This window comes from Gavia stellata, chromosome 6, assembly GCF_030936135.1.
Source record: "Gavia stellata isolate bGavSte3 chromosome 6, bGavSte3.hap2, whole genome shotgun sequence".
NCBI classification, from domain to species: domain Eukaryota; kingdom Metazoa; phylum Chordata; class Aves; order Gaviiformes; family Gaviidae; genus Gavia; species Gavia stellata.
The window spans coordinates 6,778,615-6,799,863 of record NC_082599.1 but is presented as its reverse complement, the minus strand read 5'-3'; the positions used below and the strand labels follow the sequence as shown (position 1 = coordinate 6,799,863).

The following is a 21,249-nucleotide window of genomic DNA, read 5'->3' as shown; positions in this document are numbered from 1 at the left end:
CTCCAGCATTCGGGTACCTGAGACACACATGGAGATTCGAGTCTTTTCTTGTGTACTACAACTGATTGCTGCCAAGAGAGCATCTGACAAAGCCACAGTCTGCCAGGTGTTTTTACTCTTCCAAGGGATTTACAAGGGTACATTTCTTGTTTATCTGCTGCTACTCCTCAAAACATATCCTCTCAGAGGTCACTACAAATAATGGTGTGATGCCTTGAAGCAAAGGCAGTGGGCAGCCTGGTCTACCACCGATGTCAGCCCTGCTTTGAGCAAGGGGGTGGATGTGTTGAAATCTAGAGGTCCTGTCCAACCTGAATTAATTTAATTCTGTACATGAAATAAGACTGTAAGAGTCTTATGATGTCTGAAAATTGTATACAACAAAATACTAGCATTCCCTTCCTGATGGAAAAATACACTATATCTCAGGTTTTACGGCTAGAGGAAAGAGATACTTTAAAACTTGGGTTTGTTCCATGATTTTTTTCTAGGATGACAATTAACATATTTTGTTGGGCTTGGTTTGGTTTTACTGAGCTTTTAAACATCATCTGCTGGCGGTCCCTGTAGCTCAGTTTAGATTTGTTCAGTTTAACGGTCTGTTTTTACTCCTCTTCGCTTTTATATTTCTAAACAGCCACTAACTGCGGCTGGGGAGGGCATGACGCAAATCCCACCATTAATCAGAGTAACTTCACTTTAGCGCATGGCATTTTCCAGCTGCGATAATTGCTCCTACATGGTCACATGAAAAACTGTTTTTGGGTGCCCTTGGTGTCACGAGTTGCGATCAACCGCGCGTTGAGCAAGGTAGCTTACTCTCGCACGACCATCTGATGATACTCCTTTGAAACCTTTGCCAGTGGGCTGTGTCCGGGGAATTACACTTAAGGACTCGGTGAAAACTTTCTCCTATTAGGGTCTGGGACAGAGGAGCGTGCTGGGGCCAGGGGGGTCTCTTTGGATGACCTTCTGTGAGACACAGAAGATAATGTCCAAACAGATAGCAATTTTTGATGCAGAGAACACATACCAATGGAGGTAACAGGACTGGAGTGTTGCAAGGCATCTGGAGGAAAAAATACCCAAATAGCTGGCATTGCCTAGATGTTGCTTTCCCATCAACTGGCAACAAGAATGATCTCTCCATTTCAGGTTTTTCTCAGCAATACTTGCTAGCTGCCAGAGCTGTGACCCTACCTTGGCTTCACATTTCCTGACCCAAGAATATTCCCCGTTGACCCTAATCAAAGCTATTTTGAGATGATAACGAATTAACATGTCTCCCCAAGAAAAATGACCTATGGCTTATCTGGGTCACCCAACTCCCGGAAAACTGTGACCTCAGCAAACTTTCAGCAACTATTTCAAGAACATGCATTATCTTCATTGCCTTTGTTATCTGAAAAAGGGGGCTGAATCCGGAACATATTTGTTCAGGACATAACCTATGCTGGATGTATTTAGAAATGTCATAGTTTGAATTTAGACAGCTGGTGAGCTAACAAGGTAAGAACTTAACCCTTCCCCTCTCGCTCTTCCTCTTCATCTCACCTAATCTCCTTCTTTCACAACTGTTAGCTGGTCATTCTCCAAAATATACCAAATATTGTTGTATCTCTTTATTACAAGCCAGTAGAGGCAACACTAGATAAACTTGACCAGTGCATGCCCTTCAATACTTCCATTTTAGTACTTTATAACCTTGTCATATCTTAGCTAACTAGACTGTTGTTTGTTGGCTTGCTTGTTTTTTAACTAGACTGAAATGATAACTACATGAGGTTTAATTGCAAATGGTAAGTTTGGGTAAAAATATTGGAAGGTATTTAATAGAAGAAGATTATAGGAAAACACTTTGTTTCCCTGAATAAATAAAAATGTTAACGTCATTGCAGTAAGAATCATTTGGACTTTCACTTTATGGCACTTGACTTGAAATTTCACGAGTGAACATTCACATGTCAAGTTTATGCATTTTTGCCAAATCCATGAGGAATGTGATCACATTTACCCTACACAGTAGCCTCTGAAAAATCTGCATGGATATGTGCTGCACAGAAAAGCAGAGCAGATATGTTGGGGAGTACGTCACCTGCAACCGCATCCCTGGTGCCCCCGGACACCCTGCATCGGGCCAAGGGCTGGGAGCAGGTTCTCCTTCAATTCCCATTCAGAGCTCAAGGCTCAGCTGGCCGTACCCTGGGAGAAGAAGAAAACACCCTGACTTGAACAGGGACTGGTGAGGAACTAGGAGAGATGAGGAATAAAAGGCAAAAGGCAGGAGCAGGTATACTCGGGGGGAAGGGAGCAGGAGCCAGCGGGGTGGATGTAACGCAGGGCAAGCTTGGGGTTCAGCCCGCCACGCCTTCGTTTCTACATTTCTCTGCTGCCAGGATGACAAGTGGACTTCACAATTGGCCTAATGCTTCCAGTGATTCATCTAGAAGAGCACCGCTTGCTACCCTGCATCCCATTGACAACAGTGGAGAAGATCTGACAAACTGGGTTGGTACTGATGTGGTCCTGCATGACGGAGTTTCAGGCAGTTCTGGTTATTTCAAGACAGGGCAAATTACAGAGTGCTTCTGCTCTGGGACTGAATCAGGGCTGTGCACTGAATAAAGTGATGGGTTGTGTGATGTCCACCTTATTTCTTCTAAAAACTGGAAGGCTATCATGGTCAACCACAGTTTCAGAATTTGTAAACTGGCATCTGACTAGCACCAGTCTTACAGCATTGGATTGTTTAAGCAATTATAATATAATTTCTCACTTTGCAGTGCACAACATAGATTGCTGCTCACTAGCCTCATTAAGAAATATATTGTGAAAATACCAGCTCTAATTTCTAAACATTATTGTATGGTCCGGAATAGTTACAGCATAGTACCATGCTTTCTTCCATCAACTGCATTAATTTTTGGCTACTGCTTTTAAGCAGAGCTGCCAAAAGAATGTTTAGATCCTAGGGACATTTGTAAGCCCTGCAGGGCTCCCTTACCTCATTCAATCATCTTTCTCACACACATAGAGATGTACATTTTTGCTGACTTCAGGGGCATTCATATACCCAGCAAATAATCTGTCTGATCCCATCTGAGCAGCTCTGTTTTTGTTTATAAAAATCCTTGAATCTTCAAGGGAATATGCTAACATTCAACTAACCCTGTTTTTCCTAACCCAGATTTAAAGATAAATGAGGAATCTGACAGAGATAGTATTTGGAATAGAACACACTTGGAGAAGAAGTAACTTAGGATGTTATTTACCTCATGGATTGACTTAAAATGGATCTTCTGATCTAGCTGGGTTTTAAACCTGTGTTTTGGAGCAGGTTGGTGATAAAAAATTAATAAAATACTGACTTATTCAGGTATTAAAAGCAGTTATGTAAATGTGAATTGTTGTTATCTAAAATAATTAAGTAAAATACCCTATACATGACACATCCCTGGTCAGACGAAAGTTACTGTATATACTAATCTTAACACTCTTTACAATGGAAGAGAGTCCCTGGGACTCATGAACTCTGCAGACAGTTTCTGTTAACTGCCTATATGCATTTAAGCAACAGAAACATCCTGATCTGGTTAGTTCTCTAGCAAATTTGATCATGCACACATATTAGAAGACAAAAATCTTCATTGGCCAAGTTAGAAAAATCAACATATTAAAAATCACCTCTATAGCACAAATCGTGATGAAAAAAGCCTTGCACGTTAGAAGCTGCACAGCCATTTAGAGCATGCTTTTGGCTTATGTCACCTTGGAAATCTAAAGACTAAAGTTAAATGATTCTGAGGGTGTGTTTGGAACATTACAGTATCACAGAAATGAAGTGCGTCCAGTGAAATACTACTGCAAGCAGCCAGAGCAACATGGTGTGAAGGTGGAGAGATGTTCACTGAGAGAAGAGGAGGATTCTTGCCTCAGCGTTACAGTGAAATATGCAGGCCCTTACCTTCAGGGAAGCAATCTTCAGGTTCCATCAGCTCCTCAGCAAACTCAGGGATCTGCTCCAGCAGTTCTGCAGGATTCGTCAAATCCACTGTGCTGCCTTCAGAAAGACTGATTTCATCAAGCTTGTTGTCAACAAGAGCAAAGATGAGGAAAACAAATTGATCAATCGCCCCAAAAGAAGTAGCTGAGTTTTTATTCCGCTAACCAATATTCCAGCTAAAGCCACCACAACAGAGACATCGCCATGCCCACTCCTCGAGTGACAGCTCTGCCTACGCTGCCGTGAACTAACAGTTGACCCATCAACAAGAACAACAACAAAAATTTAACACGTAAAACTCACTTTTTAAAAGAAAAGAGAAGCAAACCTTAGAAAGATAGTGAACAGCCATTGAATATTAGTGGTAGGTGGAAGCTTGGAATGACTGAACCACTCACGATTTTAGGGCTTGTACGTCCTGAAAGCTCATACCTTCAGATGGGGGGGACCAGAAGTGGGACCTAGTTCCTGAAATGCTAAAGGATGAGTTTGAGGACCTGTGTTGGGTTCCTGTCTCTGGGGCCTCATTCTTGAGGCTCCTTACCCATAACTGGTGGTGAAATCTGCACCTTGCCAGTCGGGACCATGCTCCGCTCCCTGCTGCCACAGCTTCTCCTCCGAGACCAGCAGAAGTCCCTCTATCACCAGGTTCCGGTCACACGATGCCACAGACACACACGTGTGATAGGGCTTTTCCACCTGCCTCATCCCAGGGCTAGCTTGTTCCCACCGTGTGATGTGGCCCCTCGCCTTTTGGTCACAACTTCTGATCTCAAGGTGACATAGGAGGAGGGACACATGGCTTTTGAGTGCCTTTCAGAGGCTCTATCGCTTGCCTGAAATATTTGACACCACCATCTTAGGTGCGTTGTTTAAATTCAGTGTTTCTCAAATCCTCCTCTGCAAAATGGGGACAAGAATATTCTTGCTCCCTGAAGCATTGGTTGTCTTATCTATTTAGAGCAGGAACTCTCAAGTAGATCTGAATAAAAATTTCTGGGGAATAGATTATTTTCAAAAATTGTTTTAAAGGTTATGCAAGAAATTGGGTTAAATACAGCAAAGGAACTTGATAAAAATCTTATGTTGTAGTTGGAAATTTGGCTGAATTTGCTATTAAAAGAGATATGATACATGATTAAATAAGTCACCCGAATATGAAATAGAAATTTCATTTCAGGTCAAAACTTTCTTTTAACAGAATCAAAACATTTCATAGCAGAAAACAGGATTTTTTTCCCCATGATTTATTTTACTAGTCAAAATAAAACATTTCTATTTTGTGTTAATCCAAGATTATAGTTTACTTGATTATTCAGCTGGGCCACTAAAGTGTAAGACCTAATATTTTCCAGCCCTGCTCACATTTTGTTTCTGACCATATTAAAGCACTATCTGGCACAAGTGGGCAACACCAAAGCTGGTGTCTTCTATGGGTCATATCAATGCAAAACAGCCATAAGCAGGAGTCAGGAAAGGTGAGTTATTTGTTAACTGTCTTACTCTGTTCTCTGAGTACCTACTGAAACCTTTTTGTGCTTTTTCTTGCAATAGTATTGTCTCCATTTTAAAAAATGAGGACAATAATACTTACCTGTGCTTTTAAACAATCTTTGAGATAGTTATATGAGAGATGGCACGTACACATAAAATACTATTTTCATGAGGATGATGGTGATGGAGTTAGAGAATAGGTACAGCTTTATATATTTATTATTAATGTGAAAATGGGCCCTCTGTTTTCCAGTGTACACAGTCAATGCAAAATTTATAGCTGAATTCAGAGAAATGCTGAACCTGGGGCAAAATGGGCAAGATTGAACATTCCAGCAATGCTTGCAAGTGGGGATGGAAGCTACTTGTTTGTAATTAGCTGCAGCATCCAGAAGGTCATAGTCTTGGCTAGGGTTTTTAATGCTCTACTCAAAAGGACTGCAAACAGTCGAGAAGAGACCTTTTAAAAAGAGAGTCAGAGCAGAAAGCACAGGTCAAAGACATGGATAAAGCTTCTAAAAAAATCCATATTCAGAATGCAGCTGTCGTACAAAGCCCATTTTCTACAGACTACCAGCGGTATATGATGGCGGAAAAAATGTCATACCAAGTTTTAGCACAGTCAGAACTTTCTGATAGTGTTCATTAGGGAATGCATTTAGTCATTATCTGTTCTGTTATGAAGACGTCAAAACACAGATGACCGAAATAATCCTAAATCAAATACAGCTGTAGGATGTAGAAAACAGGGGTTCCAATGAGAAAAGAAGCCTTGTTGGATATAATTCTTACCAATAGACAGAAATCAAAGAAAACTCTGAGAACAACGTCAGCTCGATAGCATTGTCAATGAGAGAGCTGGATTTAGCAGACACAGGTTAGGAAATTCACAGAACACAATATGGTACAATTATAATAGACTACAAGGAAAACATCTTAAAGAATCAAGAATTCTTGAGAGTTAGTTAGCAGGAGGAGTTTTCAGAAAATATTAGAATCCATCAGCATCAAAGGGAGATGGGGAACATACAAGACAAAACAGACAGGATTTCTTCCGAAAAGCCTTCAAAGAAGAGGTGGCGAACATGGATTCAGAAAACACTAGACAAAGGTTTGAGGGTCTGAACTGGGACTAGAAAAAGAAGGAACCATACATATGAGAAAGGAGGGAACGATTAGGAAAGCTTGTAGGAAAGAAGCAAAGGTTACTCTTTGCCAGAAAGGTTAAAGGTATTAAGAAGGTTTTCATGAACTCAGTAATGGGAAAAAAAGAGCTGGAGACATAATAACAACTGATGAGGGAGAGGTAACTAATCAAAATTCAGTTGGCTAAGAAAATAAACTCTTTTTAAAAGAATCCAACACGGGGATCGATAAAAAGAGGGGGGAGAGCCTGTTGGAATTAATACATATGTAAGTAGAGAAATATCTAGAACGCCTGAAACATATGCAAATCAGCAGATCCAGACAAGGCACATTGTAGGGCATAAAGGGATCCGATACAGGGAGTTAACACACCATTAGCAATCATTAGTGAATGCTCATGGAAAACTGGAAACAGCGTAGCAATAAGTAAACACAATACTGAGCTTAGAGAAGAGGAAAAGGGAATAATCATGGGAATCATAGATCACTAAACACTTGCTGTAGTCTGTGATTAAAGTAAATTAAATAAAGACTCAGAGGAGAAAAGGAGAGTGCTTTCTCAGAGTAAAATGTCATAGAGACGTAAAGGCAGTGAGGTGGTTCTGTATGCTAAGGGTACTGTGCAAAAACGGGGTGCAAAGAGGCCGAAAGAAGGCAAAAAGAACAAATACAGAATCTCCTCTTTCTTTCTTGGAATAAGTGAGTGGAGGAGGTGTACCAGGCAGAGACAACAGCATCCATCAGAAGCCCCTTTGGGACACATCCCACTAGTGCCTAAATTCATGCTGCAGAGGGTAGTTTTTAACGTGTTTCTGGGTGGAGTCACTGTTTTAAGTAGCCAGACAGGGCTCCCACACCCACCGCTTGTGTCTGTGATAGTGGCAAATTGATCTAAACGGGTTTTTCAAAAAGCCTTTAGCAGCAAGATGCTGAAGTCTCAGTGAAAGTTGATGTTTGCTCAAGGCTTAACTCTCTTATCTCCCTTCCTCTCTCCCTTACCTCTGAAGATCGCAGCTTAATCTATCAAATTGACATATGATATATAAACCTTAAGAAAATATCTGGATGTCTATTATAGAAAAGTCTACTTTTAAATTAAATTGTAATTGGCTTGGATTCACCCATTGCTGCATGGAGAAAAGCCATCCTAAGGACCCAAATAGTCCTCCTTCAGAGAAGGAGATCTGCAGGGATTAGAGTCAGCATTATCTTCACTAAAGATATAGAAAAGGTACTGACCGATATAATGCCAGTGTTAGCTGGTAACATTAAATTGGAGAGAGTACTGAAACTGAGGAAGAAGAAAGGAAGAGAAGTGAAACATGGAGAGAATACAGCAAAATGGAACTTGACTCAAAACAGTACAAATGAGAGAGTTCCAGGAAAATTTCAATGAAAATCTTGGAAACCTGGAGTAATACTAAAAAATCAGACACGATTTTGCAGTGGGATATAGCAATGCAGAAAACCTATAGGAAAGCATCATGTCTAGATAGTGAGATACTATTTCCTCTCTTTATGGTTCTGTGGAAGTTGTATTTGGAATATTGTGCTTCTTGCCAAAACAACTCCAAAAAGGAACAATTGAGGGAGTTGCAAAGAAAGAGATAAAAAAAGTCAGAAAGAGGGCACAGCGATACTCATTTACAAGACATAATGAAATGAAAGAACAATAGCATGTGACTTAAAGGGGTAAGTCAAAGACAAAAGGAAGCAAACAACAGCCTATTAACTTAAGTGATATTAATTCATAAAAGAGAATGATGGATAAAATTGATAAAAGAGAGTAATGAAATGGTACTTTAAATAAAAAAAGGACTGGTTATTAAGCCAATATACCCAGCCATGAGATTTTTTCTAAGCAAGTGAATTGTTCCCTTTGGTAAATGAAGAAATCTAAGTTGCCTGATACATTTAAAGGTATATTCCACAAAGCTGTACAAAATATTTTATGGGGCAGTGTTTTGGTAGAGAAATCAACCAGTTTGTTCTCTGAGGTCTTATCCACTTGTGACATTATGATTTTATTTCTATAGTGTCTTTCTGATGATTTATATGAGATGAATTTTTAATCATATAATGTATCCTTCACTGACATCAACAGTGTTTTATTCGGAACATATTCAGTGCTTCCTGTTATTGACTGAATCACTCAAAGCCCTGCCTCTTGGGCATACCAAACTTGTTACTTCCTTGCAGTTGCTGGCTTTATTTGGCTAGTCGCAAGTTCTTGGGACATTCATCAAAAAGATGATTAGCATGTCCTTGTGTGCCGGGACACAGATTACTTCTGAATAGGAGGACTGCAAGTATGTAATGTCCACGCAAGATCTGGCCTTCAAAAATAGCATCCTTTGGGCTTTGTTCTTTCATGTTGGAATTCATAGCCTCATGTGAACTTCCGTTTGATTTCAAGTCATCCCTGGATTATTGCCATACTCCTCCACCTCTTTCTAAGCAGCCGCAAATAGAATCAATTATACTCTACTATAGAGAGGTGACATTTGTGTCCCAGGACCCTTTGAAAGTTGAGGGAGGAAATGGGGATTATTTCTTTATCACGATGTTGCTGAATATATCAAGGCTAGAATGTTCCTGTTTTATCATGACATTTCGTTATAGCACTAAAAAAGGACATAATTTTCCAGCCTCCATATTAGGATTACAGGGTTTATTTATCTCAGAAAAACATTTAAACATGAAGGATACCTAATCCCCTGAGAGAAAAATTCCTGAAACAGTCTTCTAATTCCTCCTAGTTATAATGCTTCATCTCATTATTTTAAAATTTTAGCTTTCTTTGGTAAATATACATACATTTTTTTCCTGAGACTGAGCTATCAAATATTCGAGTCACCTTCCTCTAGAGTTCAGGACCTTTTCTTTCTGAAGATGAAGTTCAATATGCCAAGAAGTATTCTGGCAAGGAGGATTGCTCTTTACAGAAATGCTTCATGGCTAGAGGATTTCTGGTTATTGTGAGTAGAATTTATCTCACCTAAGTGTACAACTCATCTAGTTACTTACCCTGGGCTCCCTTTATAGTCAATGGAGAGAAACAGGCACTTTTAGAAGATGATTCACCTGACCTAATTTAAATGTTGATTTCAGTCAGAGATAAGACACTTTTACCTAACTACCTTGGCTCCAGGTCCTCATTGACTATCAAGGGACCTCAGATGACAAGTTCAGATGCAGATGCCTACACTTAGTTCAGTAAATTCCACCCCATATGACAATATGAATCAGCAGGTCTGGGGAAGATGAGCTCTGGCTCTGTGATGGCTCTGTTTCCTGTTCACCTGTCAAAATTTCTCCATGGGATTGCTCCTGCTGGGAGCAGTTTTACAGCAGAATTGAGGGAGGTGTGATGCATGTTGATACTATGTCATCCTTTCCCTTTCATTAATTCAGTCCCCCCAAACCACCACTGATTCCAATCTCAAGGAGCTATGGAGTTCCCTGAACTCCCAGGACATCACCCAAAACCTCCAGTTCTTGATTTGAAAGAGTGGAACACATCACTCTCTAATAATAACGGCAATGTTATGTCAATAAAGTGCTAAATCTGAATGGGGAAAAACCCCAAGAAATCAGCAAGTAGGATACAGGGAATTTAAAGCCTGGAGTCACTCAGTGTACAGTACAAAGACATGTATTTTTGATATTCTTATTTACAAGGGCAACATAATCCTACAAATTGAAAGTAAATGTCAATGGGTACACATTGAGAAGCAATGAGTGAGCTACACTTGGACGAACGAACGTCAGCTGAATGGTACCAAGGCTTAGTATTTAGATAGTATCTTCGTGTCAACTACTTAAGTTGTTGCACCTTTCTTGGGTCTACGTGCTAACAGGAAAAGAAATAATAATCTGTGACAGATAGCAGATGCCCTACAGTGAACTCAAGTTACAGATCTGCCAAGCCAGCACATGCCATTCTTAGAGCTACTTTTCAGTGGGAAAACACACACATATTTGCTCCTAAAATAAGACAGTAACATTATAGATGATTTTGTGTTTTTTCAAAGCTTCTTGGAATCCTATCCTAATTTATAATGCACATTTTCCAAGCTTTCCGACAGTGAAATCCTCTCTCCTCTTTACTAAGACTGTAATATCTACTACGTACTATTGCTTTCCTACCACTTGACAAACATGTATTTTTACAAGCCATAAACCCCACATAAATCGGTGACATGCACTACAGAGCTGGTGCAATGAATTGCATGCAGTATCAGGTAGGAAAGTTGTTTCTGTTACCTCTTTTCGCCCTACTGGAGGTGGTGGCTCAGCCTTCAACTGCTTATCCACGTGCAACTCACTTAACTCTTCACAAATCTCAGAGTTCTGACTCCGGACGCCTGGGCTTTGGCATCGCTGCCCCCTCAGCTGCAGCTGTTTTTCCTGCTGGAAATAATCCTAGATGGGTTTATTTTCTTTTTCTTTGATAACATGCTTATTTCTTAAGGAGAACTCCCCAGCTAGAAGAGAAAATAGCCTGGACTATACGTGTCAGTGGATGTCATTTTAAGGAAAAATGGCAAGGAACAAGATAACACAAGATTATGATGTTACTTTAGAGATTTAGCAACTGGATATGTCAAGATATCTGGCTTTTTTTTTTTTATAGGCCAACTTTTTTTGAGCTGTTGTTGCTGGGACAGGAGGAAATACCCTTGCAATCTCCATTTTTAGTCTGGTTTTGAGACAGCAAGTTTCTTCCAGTGACCCAAGGCGCACAGAAAGGTGCTTGCAGTACAACCGAATAACTGAGGGGTGTACTCTGAAGTCGCGGCGATACTCAGTGTTACAGCTGGAGAAAGGCATGAGTGCAATACCCAACGCTGTGCTACGAGTCTGCTTGAAAGAGTGTGGAAAAAACCACACCCAGAGGAGACAAGATGGCACACATTGAAGGGGAGGAAAACACAAAGTTGACAGGAAGAGATAAAAGGTATCTACAAGTAGATGTGGAAAAACTGCAGGTAAACACGTAAATGTATGCGGCAAATGTATTCAGCAAAACACTTAAGACTCCTTTGCACCCACTGATGCCAATGGGACTTAACTACAGGTCGACAGGAGAGCACATCCTTAAGTACTTCACTAAAAAGGGAGCGACTCTGGAATCAGAGCAACAATTTTTTTTTCTGCAAACACGTCTGCCTAGACCCAGTGCTTGCTAGTATGAACAGTGGCATTAAATCCAGCCCCGTCTTTCTGGGGTGATGATTATTGCTGACGAGCTCTCTAGAAGTACTCCCAGGACTAGTGGCAGAGGAGAGTATGTTTGGAGGGTTGGTGGCTACATCTGCAGGCCCAGGTTCTCTGCTGGTGTAAATCAGTGTGGCTTTATTGATTCACCTAAGACAGGGATTTCTCTGAAAACTCCATAGCTCATCACAGCACTACCATCGTTCATGCTATTACTAATGCTGCTACTAAAATATTAATAAAACTCTAGCCGGTTTCAAAGGGTTGTGCTGAATTGCTTACAGAAGGACTTCCATGCTGAGAAAAAAATTACAAGCATAACAGGATTTCAACAGTAATTATTTAAAGCTATTTATCTTTCACTTGTCCACCTTTTTTTTCCCCTTGGCTTGACTGACATTCCACATTATTCATGTATTGAACGAGTTTCCCTTCCCCAGGGAGCAGCAGCCTACCTGCCTCAGTTCTAAAGCCACATCACCACAGGAAGTCCCTCAAGAGGTACCAGGAGCAGAAAAACACTTTATTCCAAATATAACTATCTGAAAGAACAGATGACACAAAGGAAGCAGTTGGTTAAGCAAATTGCTCTCCGTATAAATACTTTTGGACTGTCAGGTTTGTACCAGTCCTTTCAAATGTCGTTCTGTGTTTCTAGCAAATTAATTTAAAATCAAATTACTTGTTTCCTGCTTCAGAGGGCTTGTGGTCTAAAATACATTCTAACTTTAATAAATTAAATTATGCATGCCCAAGCCTGTACCCTCTGCATAAGAATGTATTACATACAATTTCTAGGCACAGTTTAGCACTGGTCTTCACAGGCCGGAGACTGCTCCATAATCATCGAGTTACAGTTCCGTCCCTGTCAAAACGTAACACTCCTTAAGGCGCATCTTTGGAAATACTGTAATATTCAGGGGAGAAGCTAAAGTGGAAGGCACTGTATGCACAAGTAAAGTGCTCATCCATAAAAAGGGGTTTTTTTAATGCAATGTGCATACAACTTAGTACCAAGTAATCTTAATGGCATGATATTGGTTATAGCACTAAAACAACAGAAACAATTGTTTCATGTTAAAAGTGCAATGCAATCTGAGGTGACATCTCAAGTTCATTTACGCAGAAAGGTTGTGCACTCAGACTCATTAGAAACTATGCAGTGTATGAGAACAGACTGTAACTCAGTTGATCTGACGAATACTCAAGCTGTTAAGCAAATTAATGCACTAAGCTAGAGTCAAATGCCAAACTTACACCAATTCTCTATTTACTAACCCTTCTGTGTGGTACCAAGGATTAGCAACACTTTCCTAGAGACTAAACTCCAGGAAACGTGGACCCAGCTACTTCCCAGAAATCACACTTGTACCAAGTATCCGATGAGTTAACATTAAATAAAACTGATGAAATATATCCTGGCAAATTATCCAATGGGGACAGCATGCACACATGCTCGGACAACGATTTGGTTCATCACCACGTGTTTTCAGACTTGTCCTGCAAATTTATGAGGTGGGAGAAAATCTCTAAGAGAAATAGACTCTTCAAAAGTATCTGGTTGTATAGACTGATCCCAAAAGGAACATTAGGGAATCAGCTGAGTTTCTGCAAGCAACTGACGCCAGCCCTGGTAAGCCACTCTCATGGGATGCAACAGTCTCATTTCCAGCACGCAGCACCTGAGGATCAGCACAGACCTGCCTGGGGAAAGGTGCCTTTTGTTTATGATGTTTAACTTCGGACTGTTTGCTTTTGTTCTGATTCCAGATGATTCGTTCTTCTGGCAGCAACAGGTTTATCTCCTGTAAAGCTCCCCACCGTGGGTGGTTTACATAATTTGTTTTTAATTTTTGTATCAAGTGCCATGTTGCCAAGGCAATACACATTATGTTAATATTTATTGATTCAGTTGTTTTCATAATTTATAAAGGAAAACCATTCAGCAATACAAAAACTTTGTGCATGCAAAAGGAGGGTTGGGAGCCCAGGACAGACCTCAGTTCCTTTAGAAGATAAACTAAAGGTTTGCTAACCTCTGCTCTGATCGGGGCCCTAAAAAGGGGTGATGTGCCAACACCGTACAAGTAACTAGCACATGGAGGAGGATGGACCCAATGTTGTCCCCTTGCATGCTGCAGGTCAGTTGTAGCACCAGAAAAACAGCAACCAGATTGAAAATAGAGCATAATCTGGGTGACATCTCAAGTGTGTTTGTGCACGGACCCACATACTTGTTTGCTGACACAAATAAATACAAAGGCTCCACACTGTGTTCTGCCTCTGAAAAGCAGAGATCAGCTAATTGTTTCAGGCTCAAATAGGGATTAGTGCAAATGCCGCTCCTTTGGAAAGAGGACTTGCTGTTGGCAAAACAAGACAAATACCTGTCATCAGCACGGATTGACTTTATTCCTTCCCCACGGAAATATTATTTTTTCCATCCTGTGCAAACAAATTTAGAAAGAGGATCCCAGGACCTGCCTTTCAGACGGTGACCAGCTCAAATGGGTTCTCCTGATGCTTCACTCACTCCCTAGATCCTGATCCTGGCTTGAAACATTTGTTCCCTGATTCCCTGGCCACAGCTGTTATGGGAAAGAAGATGTGCAAAGCCTTTGATAGCAGGGAGCTTCCTCTCCCAAGCAGGTGGGGGGGCAAGAAATGGGAATTGGCTCTGGAGCCCTCCCCCCTTGCAACTGTCGCTGCAAAGCCAGCAGGCAAGGATGAAGGATGTGGTAGGGTAAAGTTGATTCAAGTTATTTTATGAGGTGGACAGAGTATCCCCTGTCTCTGGTGAGGCAGAGCAAACTGCCCTTTACTCAGTCCACAGTGCAATGGGAAGCTTCAAGTATCTTCTCTACTCCCCACCAGGCTCATGCGTCCTTATGTCTCTTTGAAGACCAATTTTGAGACACTAATAGGATTTCATAGATGTCCAGGTCTGCGGGCACTTTCCAGGAATGAGCTGGTCAGGACATTTCCAGGTGCAGACTCAGAGCGGTGGAGGCTTGTCCTGGTCCCCCCATACACAGGTCTGCACACACTTGGCCATACAGGTGGGACCCTGCTTTACCACGGGACACTGCCCGTCAGAGCAGCCAAGGATGCTGGCAACAGAAATATCTCTGCTTCAGCCATTCAAAGTTGACTGACACTATGAAATTTAGCCTCGCCCAGAAATGCAGCTAAATAGAGCAGCAATTAGTCCCCTAATAGATGACAACATATTTTAACCTGCAAAGCTTCCTATAGCCAGGTTTTGGATACCACAATAGAAGCCTGAGGAGCTTTTCATGTATAGTAAACCCAGTTCAGCGGTGTGACACACATAGTTACGAGAGGACTGTTTATTCTGTAAAGTAATTGTTGATGTTTGTGTTCCTCCTTGCAGACAGCTATGGATTTCATAAAATTACCATGCCTGGTAGCAACTGGCATCCTTTCTCAGCAACAGTTTGCGTCTAGTAACTGGCACCCTTCCTCTGTGAAGAAGCCAAGAAGTAAATGATCGTGAAAACTGAACTGTTTATATACCTCTACATAAGTGGAGAAGCAAGCAGATTGCAATGCTGCTGAAATACGGCGAGCCTGCATTACTGCCTCGGTGGCACCTGTTTCGTGTGTAAAGTAAACAGGAGACCACAGTCTGCAGAGCTGTCGAGCTGACAGCTCTCGGATATGCTGAATTCAGTCTTTCTGAAACGCCTTGAAAAATCTGAGCTAAAATGGGAGAGAAATAAATAACCACAAACCGGGCAAATGAACCTTGGGTTCTCATTACCAGAACAGATCTTCTATGATCTTGGTTCTCCTCTTTCACAAATAAGTGTAAATCTTTGTAGCACCAATAAAATCAGTGGATTTATTTTTCTGCACGTTAAGCATGAGAAGAAAAATCACCAAATACATCAGGAAAATCCCCTTGCTTCCTTAATACGAGAAGGGGAAGATTAATATCACTTATTCTGCTAGGAATAAAAGAGGGTTGGTGTGCAGCTGTCAATTTTAAGTGTGCACATTTAAGAATCTCTCTAACCCGCTTTGAAGAATTGCTTCTGTAAAGCAGAGTTGCCACTACTCAGTTTAATGAGAAATCAGAGGAAAACCTGGAGCGATACCACACCACAGTACTAGGATTATAGCTAAGACACAGAGAGGACTTGTGCTATGCTACATTCCTTTACAAGTGCATTTTATTAGCAGACTACAGCATTTGCAATACTGATCACAGAATCACTAAGGTTGGAAAAGACCTGTAAGATCATCAAGTCCAACCAAAAAAAAAAAAAAAAAACCAAAAACCACACCACACAACAACAACAAACCACAACACACCAAAAACCAACCCACCCAACACCACACAGCTCCATGCCCATCAAGCTACATCCCACAATGCCACATCCACACGTTCCTTGAATATCTCCAGGGAGGGTGACTCTACCACCTCCCTGGGCAGCCTATTCCAATGTTTCACTACTCTCTCAGCAAAGAACTTTTTCCTAATATCTAGCCTGAACCTCCCCTGGCGCAACTTGAGGCCATTTCCTCTAGTCCTGTCACTAGTCACTTGGGAGAAGAGACCAACACCCACCTCTCTGCAACCCCCTTTCAGGTAGTTGTAGAGAGCGATAAGGTCTCCCCTCAGCCTCCTCTTCTCCAGGCTAAACAACCCCAGCTCCCTCAGCCGCTCCTCATCAGACTTGTGCTCCAGACCCCTCACCAGCTTCATCGCCCTTCTCTGGACACACTCCACAATGTCCTTCTTGTAGTGAGGGGCCCAAAACTGAACACAGGATTCGAGGTACGGCCTCACCAGCGCTGAGTACAGGGGCACGATCACCTCCCTACTCCTGCTGGCCACACTGTTTCTGATACAGGCCAGGATGCCGTTGGCCTTCTTGGCCACCTGGGCACACTGCTGGCTCATATTCAGCCGGGTGTCGACCAACACCCCCAGGTCCTTTTCTGCAGGGGAACTTTCCAGCCACTCATCCCCAAGCCTGTAGCGTTGCCTGGGGTTGTTGTGGCCGAAGTGTAGAACCCGGCACTTGGCCTTATTGAACTTCATCCGGTTGGCCTCAGCCCATCGATCCAGCCTGTCCAGATGTAAAGCATGTGAAGTCCTACCTTAAGGTTGTAACACATGTACATAATTTAAGACCGGCAAATTCCTCAGAGAGAGTATGAAAATTGGAAAGAGAAAGTCTAAACCTGATTATCTGAGACTGGTCATCCCCACTCTCCATCCTATGCCACCTGGTCCATCATTCCACTTCAGCAGAAACAACCAGACATCAGGCTAGCTTAGGAGACTGATTTTTGTTCAGTTTTTCAGCCCTTACCTACTCCTCCCAGTCTTTTCTCTTGCCATTCATCTTTGCAAAAGCCAGAAACAATCCGGTGCAAAGGAAGCAGTCAAACATCAGAGTTAGAAGGTGCTGCTCGTATTGGCCATATGAATCCATCTGGATCTTTTTTCTTTTTCTCGATGACCCAGGCTTTTTAGGGACCCCATTTATTAAAACCCAAATCACTAACACACGCATGCAGAAGGGCAATGTGGGCAAAACAGGTTAAACACAACAGTCCCTGAGTTCAGAAACAGCACAGGCCTGTTGCCCAGCTCCTGGTGAATGTACCAGTAGACGAAATTATGCCCCTCTACTTGGGTGTTCACAGGTATCAAGGGAGTTTCCAACTGAGCTGTCATCTGTCAGAGTTAATGCCACTGCAGTTTGAACTTACACCTTTGTAGCTAAACACAGAATTTGTCCTCCTGGTGGACCTCAGAAACACATTTTTTTCCCCCCCTGGAAGTTGTAGGGTATTTGGAAGCAAAGTCCAGTACTTATTCTAAAAAAATAATGCACCTGTGAGTACTTAGCTGGATAAAAATACCAGAATCTGGTCCTTAAATTTCAGAATGGTGAAGGCTAAGGCTGGCCAGAAACGGCAGCTGCTCAGCAGAGGCTGTTAACAGCAAAAACCTCCCCTGGAACCAGCCTGCCCTGGTATTTTCTTTCACTTTGAATAAAGGTGAACTAAAACCTCGCCAGACAAACATCGTCACAGCCACTAACTGCTGGTCTCTGCGAAAGTGCTGGCTGCTTTGCCAAATGTTGTCCCTCAAGGAGGGAAACATCAGTTTAGCAGTGCTCCTTCTCGGATTCATCCAGAACATTTTAAGCGTCTGAACTCTGGCCGCGGAGGAGCAAGGCACGTTTTTTCTAACGGCTTCTGCCTTGCTGGCCTAAGATCTTTTCCCACACTGGGCAACACACTGCCCATAATAAAACATAGCTTCATTATTCCAAGGGTTGACTCTTAAAATTAGTCTAAGCGGGAGAACTTGGCAAAAAGATGGACTGCCAAAGTTAATTTAGCCTGTTATCAATTCAATAGGCTTAAATAGGCAGTGAAAGTGTTTCATAAGTGTTCATTGTTCAGAGTTCAAGCTAATACCTTCTGCTAAATTGCATTTTGAAGTTTAATCACAATCTACTTTATGTTTCTTTTGGTAATTGGGATCCCTCCACAGTATAATATGAAGAACTCAAACTTACGGGCTCCTCTGATGGAAGTTCAAATTTTGGAAGTTTGCCTCGAAGTGCAGTGAGTGGGAGTGCCTGAAATAACCCCGAACCTTTCACCCAAATACGGCATTAATATTTTGATCATTAAGGAAGCCTCATATTATTACAGGCAATAGCAACAAGATAACCATTATTTTAAATTTTGTTATTTTGTACCATAATTAATGGGAGTAATTTCAACCCCCCGACACACGCACGCACGCACGCACTGTCTCACTTGGCACAGGAGCTGTTGGGGAACTAACTGCTGTTCATTTTGTCCAAAATGTTAAATGTCGGCATTTTCTTTACCAAAGGGAGAAACGGTGAGAAATGCTCATTTCTGGGCAGCATTTTGCTCCAGGGAGGGATACGGATACTGGGAAATGGCACCCAGTAGGCTGTGACTGACGCGTAGTCCACGGTCTGGGCACTTGTCCAAATGCATGTTGTCAAGTCCGCTACGCCTGATATCGGTTCTTTCAATGCCAGGCTTTTTTTTTTTCTCCCCCCTCTTTCTCTCCTCCATCAGCTCCCTGTGTTTCCTGCACCTTAGGCATTATGCTGCCGACAAATATATTTCCCTGCCACCGCGCACTGAATAAGCACCCTAAAACCTTTGTTCGCAGTGTGACTGCTCTAATCACGTCAGCACAGATCTGACACGGAGTCTTCTCCTTCTGCCCCATCGTACTGAAACAAAATAAACACAAATGTCTTTCTATATATAAAAGCAAAGATGCAGACACAGGTGCTTTAAATCTGCTACTGTGATTTACAGTCCTTTTTCTAACAGCCTTGCTGCTATTCTTCCAAAGACAATAAATATAGAAATACTCTATTTTATTGCTAAAAATAGTTAGCAAATCTATGCAGATTTCAAGAAATGCAAAGCAAAACACACAGAAGGGAGAAATCCAAGCAAACTCTGTACATAATAATAACGGAAAAGGTCTGCTGTCTTACTTAATGATCAGAAAAATATTTGCCCAAATAAAGCTGACAAGAAGAATGCTGTAAGATTTATTGTGTGCTGCACACATGTATACACGTGGGCTCACTCTCCGGCGAGTAAGAACTGGGGAATCATCAACTGACTTCAAAGCTATTTTATCCAGTTCCACTAAAACAGAATGTGTCCCCCAGACTGGAACTGAAAACAGACGGAATATAAATACTGTTTGAAAGGGCATTACGGTTCCTGACAATAAAGCATATTTCCTGCAGTAAAAGGCTGAAATTAATGTACCCTGTCAAATAAACACATGACTTCATGCTATCTCTGATTTATAGACGTTAGAATTATTAGGAGCACAAGACATCGTCACACACAAGTTTATATCAAATCTTTAAGCACTGGCATTTTTATAGCAATTTTCAATAATTTCAGCTACACTTATGTCAACCTGGAATAATTCTATTGACTTTTACACAATCACTTCAGGTTTAGGAGCAGGTCTGTAATGCACAGAAATTGTACAGTAAAATTTCCATTGTATACAAAGGAAACAGATGTGGGTCCAGATGCAGATGGTGAACTCTCTGTTACCTGAGACATTTCACACTTTGCTCTGTCTTACAAATGATGTATCATAACTAAAATAATCTTACAGGCTCTGTGCAGAAATTAGTGGTTGAAGTCTTTGACTCAGTGTTATGAGAAAGCTAAACCATGATGATCCTAATGGTCCTCTCTGATCCCAAGATTATGACTCTCTTACTGGTAGAAACATGCAAAAAACCACTGTCAGAAATAGTTTCACCTTGTCAAATGAAATAAAATGAGTCACTAATTCTGAAATAAATGTGGAGAGGAAGAGAATAAAAGCTTGGGGGGGTTGATCCAGTTCAGAGCAATATAGAAACTGTACTGTTGAATAGAGACTGTGGTGGCAGCCAGCTCTGTCATTGACGTGTACGAGGCAGTTACTCATTTAAAGTCTGGAAAACTGGTTTGGTAGAGCCCAGACAAGGGTATACACGAGGAGGGAACTGCCGATTGAGAAAAAAATGTGAATCTGACTGAGAAAGCAAGGTGTGCTCTGAAGCAATGAATACTTGCCCTGAGTGCAAAATCCAGGCAATGTACACCCCTCGGGTCCTCTGTGCAGACCCAGACCCAAACCTCTTGAAAATCACAGCGGAGGTGCTGCTCTGCCTTGGAGGGGTCTGGGAGAAACACACTGAGAAGTGCAGCTGTGCAGGTGGGAAAATGGGAAACCCTGAGAGGCAATGAAAGGCACTGTCCCCTTCCTGCAGGCAATATTCCCTGCCAGGTCATGGGAAGGTGAGCCCTAGCAGGCACAGCAACAGCTCTCTGCTATTTAAGGATTTCCACGGCCAGGGGTAAGCCTCGGGCAAGAGGATGGGCCAGACCTCCACCGGCTTTGCAGTCTCAGGATGGCACAAATTGGCTGCGGTGGGAGCTGGGACCTGGCCGCCATGCATGGAAAGGCAGCGCTCCCGTGGCATGCGTGCCTGGTGTCGAGGAAGGGGTAAGAAGCTGAAAAGTGCTCCGTCCCGGCAGCAGGCAGCCGGCACTTTCCATATGACCCAATTAGCCACTCCGTTGGAACAAATCAATAATGGCATTTTCTGAAGACAAGCAGGCAAGTGCTGCTGGCTCGGCACTGCGCTGCATGTGAAAATACAAAGGTGTTATCTCTGCAGAAAGAAGCATCCGTGCCGTGCTCTGTCACTGCAGAGGGGGCAAATGTGAGATGTGGCCAAGAGCCACTAGCCACCGTAGCATGGATTTTCTTCTCAGTGGCATGCTATAGACAGATCAAGTCAAGGGCAGTAATTTGAGTA

At 42.0% G+C, this 21,249-nt stretch overlaps 1 protein-coding gene across 1 annotated transcript in view; it reads right to left on the bottom strand.

Moving 5' to 3' along the window:
- The window catches only part of LOC104259483 (sodium channel protein type 5 subunit alpha), a 220,916-nt gene that overhangs the window by 44,985 nt on the left and 154,682 nt on the right, over window positions 1–21,249 (bottom strand). Inside the window, exons 18-19 of the mRNA XM_059819059.1 lie at window positions 10,910–11,056; window positions 3,965–4,085 (exon numbers count right to left, since the gene is read on the bottom strand). Coding sequence (XP_059675042.1) covers window positions 3,965–4,085; window positions 10,910–11,056 — 268 coding nt within the window. The remainder of the gene's footprint in view (window positions 1–3,964; window positions 4,086–10,909; window positions 11,057–21,249) is intronic.